This window comes from Carcharhinus amblyrhynchos, unplaced genomic scaffold, assembly GCF_965287045.1.
Source record: "Carcharhinus amblyrhynchos unplaced genomic scaffold, sCarAmb.v2.hapA scaffold_39, whole genome shotgun sequence".
Classification (NCBI taxonomy): domain Eukaryota; kingdom Metazoa; phylum Chordata; class Chondrichthyes; order Carcharhiniformes; family Carcharhinidae; genus Carcharhinus; species Carcharhinus amblyrhynchos.
The window spans coordinates 9,376,482-9,396,689 of NW_027649780.1; the positions used below are offsets into that span (position 1 = coordinate 9,376,482).

Below are 20,208 nucleotides of genomic sequence, written 5' to 3' on the forward strand. Positions count from 1 at the left end.
GCACCGTGTTCTATTGTACAGTATAATCTGATTTCCATTATTGGGGAGTTCCTCTCATAGCTGCCAATGAGTGGAGAAGTGATCAGTTCAGAACCTAATTCAATGGAAGATAAAGCATTTATTCTTGTGATACTGTGCAATGTGCCGCAAAATCCTGATATCCTGTGTTCCCAACACTGGCGAATGTTAGACAGCCGGTGGCCAATAGAGTGAGCTGCAATGATTTGGATGCTGAAGGAGAACTTTAATGATCTCAGTGTCCGTTCCATTCATGAACTTCTCTGTCAAAAGTCTATGTTAATTTTACGTTTTTCGGACAACTCACTATTTAATTATCAGGAGGGCGAGATTCTTATTATTTTCAAAAGGTTATCTTCGAGATTGGGGCAGTTTGACAAATAGAAGGAGAAATATTGTATTGTGTGAGAGTTTCTTCTCATCTCCAAACCCAAATTGTACAGTGATAGCCATCCACACTGTAAATAGAATCACTTTGTTCATCCCCCGCATTTAGTTACAGAAATCGATAACAATTCTTGCCATAAATTATGTTTTATTATTGTAATGTGACAGAAACCCGGAATTGTTGCAAAATAGACTGACGGTTTCTTTACTTTTTGAAAATATTATTTCATCATTTTTATATTTGTGTTCTTTTTAGGGGCGTGGTAATAAAAGCACCATATTTACAATGGAATTAGTTCTTTTTAAAATAAAGAAATGATGAACTGCAATATCACCATCAGAAATAATGGAAACAATACAATGAACATATTCAGCCAAACACTACCCCGACACGGATATAATGTCTATTTTAATATTAACTTATAGTAAATCTGGAAGTCCATTCTGTTGGGGGTGTGGAAGGTGGGACGTGGATCCAGGCGCCGCCTCCAGCAGGGAATCAACAGGCGGCGCCTGGAAAGCCGTCCCCTTCTGCCGGGTATTTAAATACCGCTCACTGGGACCGGAATCCAACAGTCCGGGAGCTGGTTTGTTCACTGAGTTCCTGACATAACCATTTCCCTCAAATAACCAGAAAGATGAGGTCAGCGATTTCTCTCAGTTTGTTGCTGACTTTTTTATCCGGTGAGTTTTTTTTATTGCCCAAGTCTCTCAGTGTTACTGTCTCAATGTTAGTTTATCTCTGGAATATTCCAGAGTCAGCAATCATTTCACCAGGATTAATCCTCGGGTTTTTTTGATCTATTTTTACAGGTGTCCAGTCGGAGGTTGTGTTGACTCAGCCAGAGGCAGAGACCGGGCGTCCCGGAGGCTCCCTGACACTGACCTGTAAAACCAGCGGCTTCAACCTTGGCAGCGCTTACATGAACTGGGTCCGACAGGTTCCCGGACAGGGGATGGAGTGGCTGCTGCGGTACTATAGTTCATCCAGCATCGTAATTGCCCCAGCGATTAAGGATCGATTTACTGCGTCCAAAGACACTTCAAACAACATCTTCTCTTTGGAGATGACGAGGCTGAAGATCGAAGACGCCGCCATCTATTATTGTGCAAGACACCACAGCGAGAGGAACCAGGGCTGCACCCGGACAACAACAGCCCGAGAGGGAATTCAGCAACTTCCATCGTAACCTGAAGGTCAGTACCTGTTTTAAATATAATAATAACGAGCGTGATCAGAACCAAAACACAAACCAATTCTGACAAACCTAGCATAGTGAAAATTAAACATTAAACCAAGAAAACACACAGACATAATGGGCTGAGATTTTCACTCTGTTTATATTTACTGTTAACAGTTTCAGCAATTACACAGCTGGATATAATGCTCGTTTTACTATTTCTGACACCTGGAGGAGGTGTTTCTAGGTTGTGTTTTGTAAACTGCTGCATAAATTGTCAATTACATCAGGAATACGGGTCTATTTCAAGTAAATATTGAGTGGCAGTAATGAACAGAGAGTGAGTACAGTTTTTGTGTGGGTGTGTGTCACTGTGATTCGATAGGGGTCACAGTGCTGAGCGCAGCGACATCCTCATAGAAAAACCTCAGGGAAAGAGATTGTTCAAATTGATAATCAGTACCTTAGCAGGATTTTCAAAGCAAACCAGGTTTCAATGAAACAATGTGAGGAAGTAATATTAGTTTGTGAAAAGATATAAAAATCTTCCCGTAAAATCTTGTGTTGACCGATACGCTAATCTACACAGAGAGTTTAAAAGCATTCCGATTGGCTTTATAAATATAAGACCAGGTCGAGCTGAAATATTTCACTAATACTCTCTTAGAAGAGGCAGAATCAGATTTTTGAGAGCAGTGAAATTATATCTCTGTACTTTAGAGCTAGTAGTCAGGCACAGTATTTGTCATGCTGTGTCTCACTGTGATAACTGGATGGCACAACAGTTACTGACAATACAAAAACTCTCAGCACTAATTGATCGAGGCCGGGTCAGTGCTCTGTTTTACAATCCAACATTATTTACAATGCTGTATTATTTATGTCCCAGCACTGTACAAATAGCTAGAATTAAATATGGAACATTTATGATAACTGTTTGATTATCAGTTAGTGTTTTCAATGACTTGTTCATGTGATCCTCTGTGAAATATAAAACATTAAGATTATGTATGTAGAATGAACGGTATCCACCAGTACAATAATAATTTCATGAAAATGCAGTGATTTACTTTCCCTCTGGCTTGTGATTTCTTTTAATTAATGGCGGATTTCTGTCTATTTTGTGCAGGGATGGTTATTGTATGACCCAGCCGAGAGAATGTGACACTGTGGACGCCATGGACTACTGGGGACAAGGGACCATGGTGACGGTGACTGCAGGTAAGAACTAAGCATTTATTTATTCAGTGTTTGATTTGAGTTTTTGTTTTATACTTTTCTCGATTTTATTAATTCACTTGTTCACTGAAATGTGGTTTGGTGGATTCTGTGCTGAAAACCTTTACAATGTTTCACGTGCTCCTGCTTAAAATGGGGGTTATAGAATTCTACTGTTATTTGACAAAAGTTAATACTGAGTGATTCTGTTTCTTGTTGTGATTTGATGTGTGGCTGGGTTACTTTAAATGCCTTCCTTTTGTGAAACAATTCGGTGTTTCTGAAATGTTTAGTCTCGGTGACATCTAGTGGCTGTGAGTTGCACCATCTTCTCTACAAGTGTTTGAAATGTAATCTAATCTTTACAAAATGTGTTAAAGTTTCTACATTAATGCCATGAACATGTTCCACTTATTCACAATGTTGGTTTTGTTATGTTCTTGTTGTGCTCATTGTGATTATTAGTTACTTTGGTGATGGGAAGATTGGCTGGATTTTAAATTGAGATTTTCTGCCAATGTGAAATTTGATTCTGTTGAAACTGTAGAATTGAGCTGCTTCTGCATGAACCGGGTTTCAGTCCCTCAGTGATGCATTTTTCTGGTGAGGAGATTGTCTGTCTGGGTGACATTGAACAAGTAAAATTTGTGAAATGTTTTGGAGATTCTGCATTGTTCACAGTCCGTGACACTGAGTTTTTATACGGTTTATGATTGAATACAAAGTCTGCGGGTTTTAAACTATTTGACGTATGCCTGTACACAGAAATCAGGCTTTATTGTATTTGTATTTTTTAAAATTGTAACTGATAATTGCTGTCAAACCAAATCACGGTTTATGCCACTCGTCCAAAAAATAGTTTGCCACTGCATTCATAAGTTGGGGTACATGCAACGTTTTACCTCGGTGGCACCAGATGGCTGCAGTTTTTACTATCCAAATGTTTAAGTATGTTTGAAATCTGTTTGAAATATGGCCCAATATGAATAAAATGTGATAAAGTTTCAGTGTTAATTTGTTAGATATATTCCACCTCCTCGCAATGCTATTGCTCTTATTCCAGATTTCTGTTTAGTTTAGCGATTCATATATTTGGTGACGGGCTGGTTTGCTGGATTGGATATTGAGATTTTCTTGCAATTATATTTTTGATTTTGTTGGATGGATAATTGAGTTGAGCCTCCGTGAATCGGATTCTTTCCCTCATTGATGTGTTTTGGTGTGTTTCTGTTGAGGAGGTTCAGTGGTTCTGTCACTGTGAATGTTTATAGTGTGTGAAATGGTTTGGTGTTTCAGCATTGTTTCTGCATTTTTTAAACTCGGTGACACTGAGAGGTTACATGTTTTCTGGTTGAGTGCAAACAATCTATGAGTTTGAAATCCTTGTAGGGAGAATACAGACAGGTTTTGGAAAAAAATAAAGATATCACAGCATTTTTATAAATTTTAACTAACGTTCACAGATTAAAATAAATCATGACAAAGAATGTTTACTCGGACATTAAGTCGTTGCTACAACTAAAAACTTCTCATAACAAGTTGAATCGTAAAATGAATATAAAGCAAATATTTTTAAATCGCTAATATAACTCCATATTCAATAAAGATTATTTTATATTCATATCATTATTCATTAATCCCTCTTAATAGTTCTGTGACGAACATGACCAGAAACGTTTCGAGGCTGGAAATATTTTGTGATAATTCCAAAAACTATTTCAATGGTAACAAGCTGTTTCCACAGTGGCGCTCAGTTCAACGAGACACTTTGCATTAATTGTTATATCCCGATGAAGTTCGCATTCACTTAAATATGAGTTTTGGAGAATAAGACGTTGCTATTTGGCAATTTTTGTCTCCGATTATTACATCCTTTCTGTGCAGGCTCAACATTCCTTCCAAGTAATTTGTAGTTGGATGTCGAGATAATTAATCACTAATCTCATCTCGAAATTTGTGAAATGGGTTGGTGTTTCTCAATTGCTCCTGTATTTTTTAAGCTCAGTGATCCTGAGCGGTTACACTTTTTCCAGCTAAATGAAAACAAAGAGACAAAATAAGTTTAAAAATCCTTGTCAGGATAAAACAAACGGGTATTGGGAAAAAAAAATAAAATAAATTTATGTTAGAGCATTTTGTTCATGTTAACTGATGCGTTCAGCTTAAAATAAATCATGAATTATAATTCTTACTGTGTCACTATATCGCTGTTAGGGACATTACACGACCCAAAATCTGTTACATTTGAGGCGCTCATTTTCAGAAAAAAAATTTTTTGTCCAGTTTTCGAGATTTGCGACAGACAGGGAGAGGTAGATAAAATTCGAAGGGAATTTTGAAATGAATATCAGTTTAATTTAAAATAAGTTATTGTTTTTTGTTGTCGTAATATGACAATTGATCAATTAGAACCCCTCCGTTTGAATGAACTTGAGAGAGTGAACACAGTTTTCTGACAGGTGGAATTCGCTAACACTAAGCAATTGTTTTTATAATCGTGCTTGAATTGTCATAAGGTGTCCATAGAAACAAGCTAGAGATTGACAAGTTAATACCTGAAATTCAAAAAGATTAATTTATATGAAAATATTATGATAATATTATAAAACTAATAATAACATCCTGTCTCCATTACTGCTCAACACAGAATAGAGTTACTGGATGAATAAATGACAGGATAGAGGAATTGATTCTATTTGAGCATTATGTTTAATTCTTATTAAATGTTATACTGAAGAAAAGGTCTCAACTTATTTTGTGCATGTTTCAGTGTTGGACAGGATTTGAATCAATTGATCTCATTGAATTTTTCACTGTTTAATTCAGATTTTCTTAAATTAAACGATATGTTCAGTAACTAAATTGTATGAATTGTCTAAATTATTAAATCTAAGAAGCAGTTTCATCTCAAACTACCAGGCCATTACAGTAAATACAAATTCAGGAGCATGCATTTTTAACACGTTTGTAGGTTATAAGACATCTAGAGTAAAAGTGGAAATGAAAAACATTATAATGTGATTCGAATTAAGCAAATAAATTACAGATGTCTGAATATTTCTACTCAGTAATTTGAAGTTTATTGTTTAAGATTTAGTTGGACCCTAATTACTTCACAATGTTCCAGGCAAAGGCAAGTTTTGAATGATTGAAGTACAAACCAGTAACAGGAAAACTAACTGCCAATTGACAATAACAAAATATAATATTGGTGCTAATTAATTCAAAACAAAAGGCCTTGAATAGTGCACTGACGTATAAAATATCATCCATTTTAGAGAATGTTCAATTGTATCGAAAATGAATTCAGAAACAAAACATTTCTTTACTCAGTTATGCTCAGCTCGATAAAGTATTTTGCCTTAATTATTTTGTTGATTGCATTTAATTAAGAAATTAGATCGAATCAGGTAATGTTTTTCGATGTAAATGTTTCTTGGTTACTTTAATTCTTACTGTGTCACTGCATCTCTGTAGGGACATTGAACTGTTACTGTGTCACTGCATCTCTGCGAGGGACATTGAACTATTCTGAATCTGTTGTTGTTGATTGCTCATTTTCAGCGAAATTACGTTTTGCATTGTTTCTGAGAGAAAAGTTGAAGGGAGTTTTCAAATGAATATCAATTTAATTTAAAATGAGTTATTGATTATCTGTTGTTGTAAATTGACCATTGATCAATGAGAATCCAACAGTTTGAATGAAATTTACAGATTGAACAGATTAACCTGCTGGGAACTCGACTGTTGCACCGTTTGTGTTTGTTCTGTTTTTGTACGCGTGATCTCTGTGTTGGGACCTGGAATCTCCCTGACTGTTTGTAAATCTTCTGGTTCCTTCTGCTGTATTTCGGGGAGTGTAATTTCATTTATTTCTTCAATACACTTGTATCTGTGAGAAATGTGACAGTTTGACTTGATATTTGACTCGGTGTCTCAGAAATGAGATCCCTAAAGCATATTGTGACCATCAGAGAGAGCAGAAACTTCAGACTGTAGAGGGAGAATTGGATAATTTTTAAGCAATGATGTACCGGCCTTGGGAATGTTCGATGAACAGATACAAAGTGAGATTTACTATATTGTGCTCCATACTCCAGCAGTCCCTGGCCTGTTTAGTATAACAGTTGAAGGGTCAAATTCATTTGTATCTTATTTTAAATCTTCGAAAGGCGTTTTAGAGCCATTTGCTCGGCCAGAATTTTTAATCTTCCCTCATTGTTCCTTGATACGAAGCATCCTTGAATGACTGCAGTCCATATGCTGCAGGCAACCGCATGCTGTAAGGCAGAAAGTTCCAGGATTTTGACCCAACGACTATGAATGAAATGAGATATTGTTTCAAGTCAGGATGGTGTATGTTGTGGAGGGGAGCTTGCAGCTAATAGCGTTCCTATGTGACTGCTACCCTTGTCCTGTTAGGATGTAAAGGCAGCGGGATTGGACAGTGTATTCTATGGAGCCTTGGTGAATTGTTGCGGTGCATTTTGTATATAACACACACTGCTGACACTGCTTGTTAGTGATGGAGTGAGCGAATAGGGTGAATGAGGGGTCGGGTAATCTTGTGGGTGGCTTTGCCCTGGATTGTATCAAATTTGGTGAGATTTTACAAGTTTCGCCCCTTGAGGAAAGAGGAAATTATTCAATTGTGACAGACTTGTGAAAGATTTAAATGTTTTTCCAAACCTTTGCCCCGCAGCCCCTATTGTGCTCACTTGTCACTCCCACTTACTGTGTGCGTGGGTGAGTACGTGTGGAGTGAGTGTGCTTTTCCAGACTGAATCAGCCAGATAGAGACTTAAACACATCACACACTCTCACACACATAAATACACACATACACACGTTCATATTCTCTCACACATGCACACAAAGATACGTTCAATACGGTATCTCTCACATACATTTTCTTTCTCTCACGGTCCAAATATTCTCTCTCAAATACAAATACGGACATGCTCTCGCTCTCTCAATCAGTCTCTCATACCCTCCTACTCAAAAGCACTCACACAGACAACCCCATACACATTCTCTCTTACACGCAGACACACACACTCACAGAAGCACAGTCTCACGGTCTCGCACAGACTCTCTCTCCCACACACGCTGTTGTCTCACATTTATTCACGCACACTCTCTCAATTTTTCTTGCTTACGCATCTCTCTCTCTCTCGCTCTCTCTCTCTCTCTCACACACACACATTTCTGTCTGTCTTGCACACACTATTTCTCACCTGAACATTCTTGTTCTCACACACTAGTTCTCTCACAAACACTCACAAACGCACACACTCCGACACACACACTTGCACGCAGACACAATCTCTCACAAAAGCACAGTCTCGCACACACACACACATACACACATACACACACACGCACTATCCCTCTCACGTTCTGTCTTCAGTACTCTCACTTCGTCTCACACTCGTTCACATGCTCTCTCTCTCATACGAACACTTGCAGACGCATTCACTCACACAGGCACATATTTCTCTTTCACACGCTCACTCCCTGACGCATTGTCTCACACATGCACAATCTTGCTCTCAAACACTTTCTCTCACAAACATCATTCTATCACACGCACACAGTCTCTCCTTCTCTTACATATGAACACACATGTTTACGCAATGTATCTTTCTTAAACACTCCAACTATCACAGACACATATTCGCTCAACAATTATTTCACTCACACACACACACGCATCCACTCTGTCTAATTTTCACACTTTTTCTCACTCACACACACTCTCCCCGCCTCTGCACACACACAGACACACACACAAACACAAACACAGACACACAGACACACACACACACACTTTGAAGAACAGAGACACACTCTCACACACATAAAGAATAACTCTTCAAACACACTCTCTCTCACACACACACACATTCTCTATCTCACATATCCTTTCTCTCACACACACTCTTCTTGCACACACAGATCACTGTCTCACACACGTGCAAAAGTATTCATGTGTCTGACACCCTCTCACACACAACGTCTCTCTCTTACACACGAAAACTCTCTCTCTGACACGCACACACACACATACACACACACACACTCAAGCACATTGCTTCTACAACCCACACACATTGCACACATCTTTCTCACTCACACGCAATCGCATGCACACTTTCACACACTCATTAATATATTATTTTGCTTTCCAACTGACACACTGTCCCCTCTTGCAAACGCAGCCCACTCTCTCTCTCTCTCTCTCTCTCTCACACACACACACACACCCTCTCACACACTTTCCATCTCACATACGTCAGAGTGACTGTCCTTGACATTATTGAATAGAATCAGGAGGCCATTCAGCCCATCGAGTCTGCATCAACAGCAATCCCAACAAAGCCCTATCCCCATAACTACATGTATTTACCTGAACTAGTCTCCCTGACGCCATGGGGCAATTTAGCATGGCCAATCCACCGAACCCAAAGATCTTTGGACTGTGGGAGGAAACAGGAGCACCCGAAGGCCACCAAAGCGGACACGGGGTGAACTTGCTAACTCCACACACAATGATCCATATCAGAAATTGAACTGTGAGGAAGCAGCACTAATCACTGTGTCACCGTGTCACTGCGCCCATACCACCACCACCACCCCTCTCCCCCCACCACCAATAACATTTGAATGTGGGTGGGATTGAGGAGCCCGAGTAAAACTCAAGTGAATAAGTTTCGGTGGGAAATTCTTCTCTGTTTGGAGATGGTATTTGTTGTTGGAACTCACAATATCATCTCAGGAGTTCGGCAGGGGGCTGTTCTGGGACCAACAATCTTCTATTGCTTCATCAATGACACATTCCATCCAACATGAGGTCAGAAGTAGGGATTTCCATGAGTTACACCAGACACAAAGGCACAATAAAAGAAAGAATCTTGCCTGAGACTAAGACTGCCAGGCTCCCCAATACTGGTATAAACTTGGTGTTTGATTCCTGTGTGACCCTAGTTTTGCTGTAAGCTTCCCTTCCAGCTCCCTCAGTCTGTCTATTTGTTCACTGATCCGTGTTTCTGAAAGAAAGGCCCCGACATTAAAGCAGCTGCCCGGTGATCTACACTGATTCCTGACTTTACACAGCCCTGTTACTGAAAGCTGATCAATGGAGAGAATCGGGAAAAGATCGATGGAGAGGGAGAGGAGGAGGTGGCTCACTGACTCTCTCACCCTCACCCATACTTACTCATCCTCAATCTCTCATCCTCACTCAAATATCTTCCCTCACTCACCCTCACTTAACCACCTTCCCTTGCTGACACACTCTCACTCACTCACCCTCATTCATTCACCCTCACTCACTCATCCCCAATCACTCAACTTCACTCATCCCCTTATTCACTCTCACTGACTCACTCTCAGTCACTCATCCTCACTCACGCTTACTCATTCACCCTCACTCACTCACCTTTGCTCACTCATCCACCCTCACGCACTCACCGTCATGCACTCACCCTCATGCACTCACCCTCACGCACTCACCCTCACGCACTCAACCTCACACTCTCAACCTCATGCACTCACCCTCAGAAATTCACTGATCCTCATTCACCCTGAGTCATTCACCCTCACACACTCACACACTCATTCACAATTTCTCACTCATATTTGCTCACTCAAAAACATCCATCCTCACTCACTCACCCACACTCACTCACAAACCCTCATTCTACTTTACTCGTTCAACCTCAATCATACACCTTGATTCACTCATCCTCACACCCTCACGTACTCACTCATATTCGCTCACTCACCTCCATTCACTCACTCCCACACCCTCACTCACGCACCCACATTCACTCACACATACGCACTAACCATTACACACCCTCACTTACACACCCTCATTCGCTCACTGTCACTCAGCCACCCACACTCATACACCATCACTCACTCAACCTCACTCACTAAACCTCACTCACTGACTTACAGCCTAAGTCAGACGCTAACATTCATACTCACCTTCATTCACTTATCCCACCAGTCTCACTCACCGACTCTCACTCACCCTCACTCACTCACCACATTCACTCACGCTCACTCACTCAACCCATTCACCCACCCTCACTCATCCAGTCTCACTCAATCACCCCACTTATCCACTCTCACTCATCCAGTCTTACTCACTCTCACTCACACTCACTCACCTACCCACCCTCACTCACCCATACTCACCCCCACAGACTCAAGCTCAATGACCCTCTCTCTCACACACTTACGCCATCTCACCCATTCAAACTCACTCCGACGCACGCACCTACATTCACTCACACTCCCTCGCGTACTCACCATTACTCAACTTCACGCATGCTAACTCACAGATCCTCAAGCACTCATCCTCCCTCAAACACCTTCACTCACTCACCCTCATTCTCCCACCCATCCACATTCATTTTCCCTCACACACTCACACACCACCCTCAATAACAGACCCTGACTTAGTCTCTCTCACTCCTCACTTACTCAGTCACGTTCACTTCCTCACCCTCATTCACTCATTCTCACTCAGTCTCAAACACCCACCTCCACTAACCTTCACACATCCTCACTCACTCTCCCTCATTCTTTCATTCTTGCTTACCTACACTCATCCAGCCACCTTCACTCACCTTCAGCCACCTTCACTCACCCACCCTCTCTCACACACCCTCATTTACTCACGGTCTCTCACCCTCACCCACACTTACTCACCCTCAATCACACATCCTCAGTCAAAGAACTTCACTCACTCACTCTCACTTACCCACCTTCTGTCACTCACACAACATCACTCATCCACTCTCACTCATTCAATCACTCACCCTCACGCACTCACATTCTCTCACTCACACTCACTGAATCTGTGTGGGGAGGTTTGCAACCAGAGAGAAGAAAGATCTCAAGTGGCAGTTGGATGTTCTGGGAGTGCAGAGAGCTGGAGGGAATCACAGGGGGCTCGGGGCCAAGGACAATGGCAAAGCGTCAGGGGAGAACAGGAGGCGTGGGAAAGGGCAGAGAGCCGGGGTGGGGCAGGGAGAGAGCCAGGGGAAACAGCAGAGAGCCAGGGGAAAGGCGAAGAGGCGAGGGAAAGGGCACACAGCTGGAGACCAAGGCGAAAACCCGGGGAAAAGGGCAGAGAGGAGAAAGGGCAGGGAGCAAGGGGAAAGGGCAGAGAGACCAGTGAAAGGGAAGAGAGCCAAGAGAAAGGACAGAGATGGGGAGAAAGGTAGAGAGACCAGGGAAAGGAGAAAGAGCCAGGAGAAAGGACAGGGAGGGACGAGAAAGGGCAGAGAGCCGGGGGAAAGGACAGGAGAGCCGTGGGAAAGGGCAGGAGAGTCGGGGGAAAGGACAGCAGAGCCGTGGGAAAGGGCAGGAGAGTCAGGGGGAAAGGGCAGGAGAGCTGTGGGAAAGGGCAGAGAGCGCAAGGGAAGGGCAGGAGAGTCAGAGGGAAACGTCAGAGAGCTGGGGGAAAGGAGGAAGAGGGTAGGGAGCAGGGACAGAGGGCAGAGGGCTGGGGGAAAGCATAGGGTGCTGAGCCGGAGGAAAGGGCATAGAGCTGGAGGGAAGTGTAGAGAGCCAAGTGGAAATACAGAGAGCTACCTGAAAGGGGAAAAAAGCCAACGTGAAAGGCAGAGAGCCATGGGAAAGGGGCAAAGAGCTGGGGAAAATGGGAAGAGAGCGGGTGACGACTGGCGGAGAAAGGAGGTTCAAAATAGAGCTAGCACCACAATCAGCTCATGTGTAATCTCAGTGACTGATGGAGGAGACTTCAGGGCCCGAATGGCCAACTCTTGCTATTAATGTATGATCCTTCAATTAGTCAATGTTGCATTTATTTGAAATTATAATCACATTTAGAGATTCCTGAACATTCACTAAGAATTCTTTCTGTCGTATTTTTGACGCAACGTCACGAATCTTCGTTTTGTGGAGTGAGAGGCAGTGAGTTGGAGAGAGGAAGGGGCATCTATCAGTTTGAACACAGGCAATTTCCAAAACTAGTGTGGAGATGCCGGCGTTAGGTTGGTGTGGGCACAGTAAGGATTCTCACAACACCAGGTTAAAGTCAATGGGTTTATTTGGAATCGCGAGCTTTTGGAGCTCCCTCATCAGGTGAGTGGATGATATAAATGAAGAGACAACTTCTTCATGACAAAGTGCTGGTGTTTGAGAAATAAATAGTTGTGGCAATAATGGAGAAAATCGTTGCTCTTCTCTGTTAATCCAATGAATGATATGTCATTTTGAGAATATCAGAATGTTTTTTTCTCCCTAATCTGATAGAGTTGGAAACAGGGATATAAGTTTCTACAGAGATGGCGATTCCCAAGTATAGAAGTAACATAATCTCAAAGGTGGACGTGGTTTTAATCAGGAAATATTAGGATAAGTTCATAATTCTAATCAATGTTCGAGATAGAAACATAGAAAATAGCAGCTGGAGTAGGCCATTCGGCCCTTTGAGCCTGCTGCACCATTCAGTTTGGTCAGATCTCGTCAATACCGAATCCATACCTCTACCCATATCCCTTTAACACCAAGAGCTATATCTAATATAGAAACATCTTTGTAACAACATGTTTGATGACTTAATAAACGCAAATGAGAGTATAACTTGTTCAATCGGCTATCCTTTCCCAGCAACACCGTCTCCGCCCACTCTCTACGGCCTGGTCTCCTCCTGTCAGCAACAGAACTCAGACGGCTCCATCACCTACGGCTGTTTGGCGATGGATTACTCTCCAGATGTCTCCAAACTGACCTGGAAGAAAAATGGGCAGCAGATCTCCTCTGGGTTTAAGACTTACCCGTCAGTGAGAAACACCAGGGGAACCTACACCCTGAGCAGCCAGTTAACCATCAGCGACTCAGCGGGAGAATGCCCCAAAATTGACTGTGAGGTTCGACATAGTGACTCAGTCAAGAGCGTTGAAATGCCGTGTAAGTGTTGTGAAACCTGGGTAAGAGAGGGGCCCTGTGATTGAACTGTATAAGGCCTTAGTTATAACTGATTTGTAGCAATTTGAAAAATGTAAATTGTGCAAAATCCAGGTAAGTATCTACTGACTGATAAGTTACTCAGAACGAGAGAACCATCGAAATGTTACGGTGCAGAAGGAGACCATTTAGACCATTATGCCTGTGCTGTCTAAAAGTGACAACAAAGAAACTAGTCATTCATTTTAAGCCCACTTTCTAGCCCTTGCTTCGTAGCCTTGTAGGTTAAAGCACTTGAGATGCAGATCCTGATATATTTTAAGTGACCATGCTCCCTGGTAATTGAGCCCTGCACTTCGGGAATGAATTATTTCTACCTACGTCCCGTATAATTTTGTGAACCACAATTACGTCACACCTCAGCGTCCGCTTTTTTTCTAAGGAGAACAATTCCTGCCTATCCAATCTCACCTCATGGCTGCAATGTTCAGGCCCTGGCAACATTTTTGAAAACCTCATCTCTCTCCAGAGTCATTACATTATTCCTGCTACGTGGTGGCCAGGACTGTGCAGCGAACCCAAACGTGGCCTAACTAGTGTGTTACACAGCTCCATCATTGCATCACTGATTTTGTGTTCAATACCTCACACATTGGAGGAATTAATCCAAAATGCTTTCTTGATCAACTTGTCCAGTTACCCTACCATCTAAAAACAACTGTGGACATGCACTACAAGGTCTTGTATTTTCTCAATCTGTCTCAACCTTCTGTTTTATTGACTATTTCCTTGTTTTGTTTGCCCTCCGCAAATGCATTGTGTGACACTTTTGACGGTTGAATTCCATTCGCCATTTCCCTGCCAATTCAACAAAACCATGGGCACAATTCTCAAATCGGCAGCTCTGGCGCTAAAATAAAAGAACTAATTTTAATCGTTGTCAATTGAATCTTCAAGTAATGTCTAAACATGTGTTTGTTGAAGGTGACATCCCCCCAACTGTTATCCTCACCGTGAGTTCCAGTGAAGAAATCACAAACAGGAAATTTGCAACAATCGTCTGTTCAATCATCGATTTCCAGCCAGGGTCAATGACGGTGAAGTGGCTGAAGAATGGGGAACCCATGGATTCAGGAATTGTCACCTCTCCCGCCTGTCAAGTGAACAGGAATTTCTCGGCCAGCAGTCGGCTGACAGTCTCCGCTGGGGAATGGTTCAGCAAAGCGGTCTATACCTGCCAGGTCACTCACCAAGGATTCACTCAGAGTCAGAACATCAGCGCATCTCAGGGTAAGGGGCTCAAACAGAGGATACAATATATCATTCCGATGTTCACCAGAATTATGGATCTATTAAAGTTGGTACAAACCATAAAACAACTTCTAAGTTATGGTCATGCAGTTTGCTGCATTAGGACAAGGCCTCGTTCAGAATTTCATCAGAAAAGCAATTGTTTGTTATCCCTCCATGAGATGTGCATTTATTTCCCAAACCTGAGGGCACTTAAGTGTTACCCACTGTGAGTCACATGCATGCCAGGCCAGATAAAGACAGCGGATTTATTTGTTAAAGAGGATTTGTGAACTAGAAGGGGTTTTACAGCAATGGCTTCATGATAATCATTTCAACTTTTAATTATACATTTTTATAAAATTCAGATTTAACACTTGCGGTGATGAAATTCGAATCTGTGTCCCCAGAATCTTACACTCGGTTACAAGTCTATTGACAACACCATATGCCACTGCCTCCCCTTGAAAGAGTGCCCCCTTCCGTTTTGAAGTAATATAGTGAGAGAGATGGCCTTGATGTCAGCTTTTGTCTCCTGAGACAGCTGGTAAGATTTAGAGAGACAGTAGGGATCGGACTCTTTCACAGGTCACAGCACAGGGGTAAAATTTTGGGAAGAGCATCCATCCTATTTATAAACTAACAGCCAGTACTTTTTATTTATTTCCTGAGTTCAGGATGGTGTCTTTGGGAATTCTGCAATGCTGAGTCATGAAAATGGTACCGCTGTTACAATGTTTAATAAAGGGAATAAGTTCATAGAACAAGCTGTCTTTTCATCCTCCATTGAAGTTGAAAGGCGATAGTTAGAGATTGATATATTAAAGGCGGCTTCGCCTCCTTCAGGCTGAAGACTGCTGTCCTGCTTCTGAAGGGGAACTAGGGTTGATTTCCATTTCTCATTCACAGATCCTTCCCAGTGCCTTGATACCACAGTGAAGATACAACCACCACCAATAGAACAGGTCTTACTGGAGGCGACCGTGACCTTAACCTGCATCATTTCCAATGCTCCTTATGGAGTCAACGTGTCCTGGATCCGAGACAGGAATTATCTGAAATCAGAGATTGCAGAAAAGCCTGGAGAGGATCCTGACAGCGTGATCAGCAAATTAAACATCTCGACACAATCCTGGCTGAGTGGGGCTGTGTTTGACTGCGTGGTGAGCCATCAGGATCTGCCGACTCCTTTAAGAACATCTATCCACAAGGAAACAGGTGAGCTGAGAGATTGAAGCAATAAATGTAGGGTCAACGGCAGGGTTCTGGGGAATGTGGAGGAACAGAGAGATCTTGAGGTTCATATCCACAGATCTCTGAAGGTTGCCACTCAAATGGATAGAACAGTGAAGGCTTATCGTGTGTCAGCGTTTATTGACAGGGAGTTTGAGTTTAAAAGCTATGTAGTTATCTGCAACTATATCGGACCTCAGTGAGATCACATTTGGAATATCGTGTTCAGTGTTGGTCACCTCACTATACGAAGGATGTGGAAGCATTGGAGAGAGTGCAGAAGAGATTTACCAGGGTGCTGCCTGGTTTGGAGGGTCGGTCTTATGAGGAAAGGTTGAGGGAGCTGGGGCTTTCCTCTTTAGAGCGGAGGAGGATGAGAGGCGACTTAATAGAGGTTTATAAGATGATGAGAGGCAGAGATAGATTGGACATGCAGGGACTATTTCATCGGGTGGATGTAGCTGATACTAGGGGGCTTAAATTTATGGTTCATGGTGGGAGATATAGGAGGGATGTCTGAGGTAGGTTATTCATTCATAGAGTGTTTGGGGTGTGGAATACACTGCCACCTGTGATAGTGGAGTCGGACACTTTAGGAACTTTCAAGAGGTTATTGGATAGGCACATGGAACACTCCAGAATGATAAGGAGTGGGATAGCTTGATCTTGGTTTTGGACATAACTCGGCACAAGATTGCGGGCCGAAGGGTCTCTACTGTGCTGTACTGTTCTATGTTTCTATGTAAATGCATCACTGTGTCTATCTCCAGTGGAAGTGTACAAGTCAATATTTAATATGCAGCGTATTAATGTTCTCCCCTGAACTAAACGACTCTGGGCCGACTGATATTTTTACGGGCATGTTTGATGTGTTGATGAACGAAAAGTGAACTGAAGGCGATGTTATTGGGTTTAGATCGAAACAGAAGGGAGGAGCCTGATGTGGAGCAAAAAAAAACAGAAAACCAAAAAGAAAAGTAGATCAGTTGAGCCGAATAGCCTGATTCTGTGCTATAAATGTTCTGAAACTTTCCAGTCCAACCCCCTGAGTTATTTGAGAAAACAATTGTGTTCACCTCCCCTCCAAGCTGGAAGTCAAAAACGGAAACGTTTAAAATCAAAATCGAAGCACATTTTCCTGATATCTAACCAGTGGTTTCATTGTCTCCAGAATTCTCCAGTTTATTGACATTTATTGTACATTTTCTGCAGATCCAAATCCGCGGGAACCGTTCGTCTCTGTCCTCCTGCCCTCGGCAGAAGAAGTCTCCGCTCAGAGATTCGTCTCCCTCAGCTGCTTAGTGAGAGGCTTCTCCCCCCGAGAGATCTTCGTCAAGTGGACCGTCAACGACAAGCCGGTGAATCCCGGGAACTACAGGAACACCGAGGTGGTGGCGGGGAATGGCAATAGCTCCTTCTTCATGTACAGCCTGTTATCCATTGCAGCAGAGGAATGGTCCAGCGGCGCTTCTTACTCCTGTGTGGTGGGACATGAAGCCATCCCCTTGAAGATCATCAACAGAACAGTTGACAAATCCAGCGGTAAACCCAGTTTTGTGAACATTTCCCTTGCACTGATGGACACTGTTAATTCATGTCAATGAGAATCACTCGGTTACATTAAAAGCTACAATAAAAAGAATAAAATGTTTCCCTCTCACGATACATGAATTACCCAATTATTTAATTGATTGCTTTTTTCAGTTTTACTTCCATTACATATCATTGGCTTGAGTCAGATATTTTCGGGTTTCTGGCCCAACTCTTGTTGAACCAGTGTACCCTGACCAGATACACCCTGTGTTAGAGACAGAGTAGAGCACATTCATTATAGGTTTCCGCAAAATATCTTCACTGACTTTCCTCCCGCTGAGGAAAAATCCGACAATTTCAACATTTCTGACAAAGAAACACAATATTTAAATCTCGGTGATCCTGATTCTCTCATATCTCTCATTCAAGATCGAAGTCTTGTTGAACAAATACGCCCAGCTCAGATCCACCCTGTCTTAGAGACAGAGTAGAGCACATTTATTACAGGGTTCTCCAAAACGTCTTCACCGACTTTCCTGCCTGAGGAAAAATCCGACAATTTCAACATTTGCGGCAAACATTCTCAATATTTAGATCTCGGTGTTCCTGCTTCTCTCATTGTCCATGCCTTTACCCTTTGATGTCAGCTTTCAGCTGCTGCATCACACCCACTGAACAGAAGTAAGGGTCACACATAAACATGGAGAAAAAATCCCCCATCAGATTGAGGGAGAGTGAAATTGTTAACATCCTGGATTCCTACTCACCCAACAAAGAGAGGGGAGGATCAGTACCTAACCCATGTACCACAACTTCCTCAATGAAAAGAGGAGGAATGTCATTATTTAGTCCACTGCATCTCCACCTCCTCAGGGACATTGCATCACAGCATAGAGAGAGGTAAACTCTGAGAGCTCACTCTCCTCCCTCTCCCCAGGTAGCGTGTTTGGAAGGGAACGGCTCTATAATAAGGAGTCAGTTCTCAACAGTACAAATTAGCATTTTTTTTTGCTACAGATTTTGAAGTATTATTATCAAAGTATCATTGAAGTCCATAATACACATAAACTAATATATGCATATATATTTATGCAACATAATTCAAAAATGTTTCAGCACTCTTGTTCCTGTTAATCATGTGCTGACATTGATTTTCCATAATACAAATTTAAACAAGTAATAGAATCCTCACTGGTTTTCACTGTTCTGTTACTGGGGTTTCTGAGATGCATCAATGAATTATTTCATTCGCTCTCCTGATAACACCATGCCACTCACATAAAAGGCATTTAAACAGCAAAGTCTGAAAATGTGTTCCATTGTTCGGGTTGTTTGGATCACGTTCAGTTAACAATTGCCGGTGAAACTTGAAGCAACAGTTAAAACATATACACACTGACAATACTACACAAAACTATCACAATTAGAATACAGGTGTAGCCGTATACACACACACACACACACACACACACACACACGAATATGTAGACTCGAACTTGTACAAACAGGCACTAAAACAACAACATACGCATACAATCAAATATATACAAAACACTCACACAAATACACATAAAACACACAAGTTCATACACTTCTGTGAATCGGTACACAGACCCAGACACAAACGCATACATGCATAGACAGACAGATACACGTGCATGCAGGCCCACATAAATGCACAAACACAGACATATACTCAAATAATTATATATATTAGCACACATTCACCCTGACAGGAATATACATAAAGACACAGACAATGTTATACACATTAACAGATATATATGGAAATGCATATAAACAAATAAGCAGGCTGCATATAGATGAATGGACAGCAAAACATTTGCACGCAAATATGTGGACACAAACATTAACATGCTCATACAGAACAGAATACCATAGCACACATTACTACATATCGAAACACAAACACGAATCAAGGTATCGTTATGAAGAACTATCAACATGTATATACGTACATACACGTTAACATGTACACACACAGACAAATGGGGAAACAGACGCACACAGAAAGGGAAACAAACATTACTAGAATGACAGAAATTAAGACATAGTAATAGATAGAGGCACATGTGCACCTATCAAGAGTGGCATTAATAATTATACATGGACTTAACACAATAATAGAGTCATACACACACAATACCTGAAAAACAAAATATACACTCAGATGCAGACACACAACTACACAAATCAATAAATACAGGCAAATGAATGCGTACATTAACGCTCTTGTACATATATTAACTCAGAGCCAAAGATTAATGCAAAGCACGAGATGTTCATGCACACGCACACAAATGCAAAATCTTAAATGTAAATGGTAGGTAAATGATGAAAGTAAAATTTAAACATGGATTTTAATGGACATATCTAC

The 20,208-nt window shown here is 41.7% G+C and overlaps 1 gene segment (V, D, J or C); it reads left to right on the forward strand.

Annotated features, from left to right (window-relative positions):
* Positions 1–1,043: 1,043 nt before the first annotated feature.
* On the forward strand, positions 1,044–17,897 carry LOC145363471 (Ig heavy chain C region-like). The segment is given in 7 exon segments: positions 1,044–1,089; positions 1,219–1,538; positions 2,768–2,807; positions 13,458–13,757; positions 14,739–15,044; positions 15,954–16,262; positions 17,490–17,897. Coding segments are annotated over 7 exon segments (1,713 nt in total).
* The last annotated feature ends 2,311 nt before the right edge of the window (positions 17,898–20,208 follow it).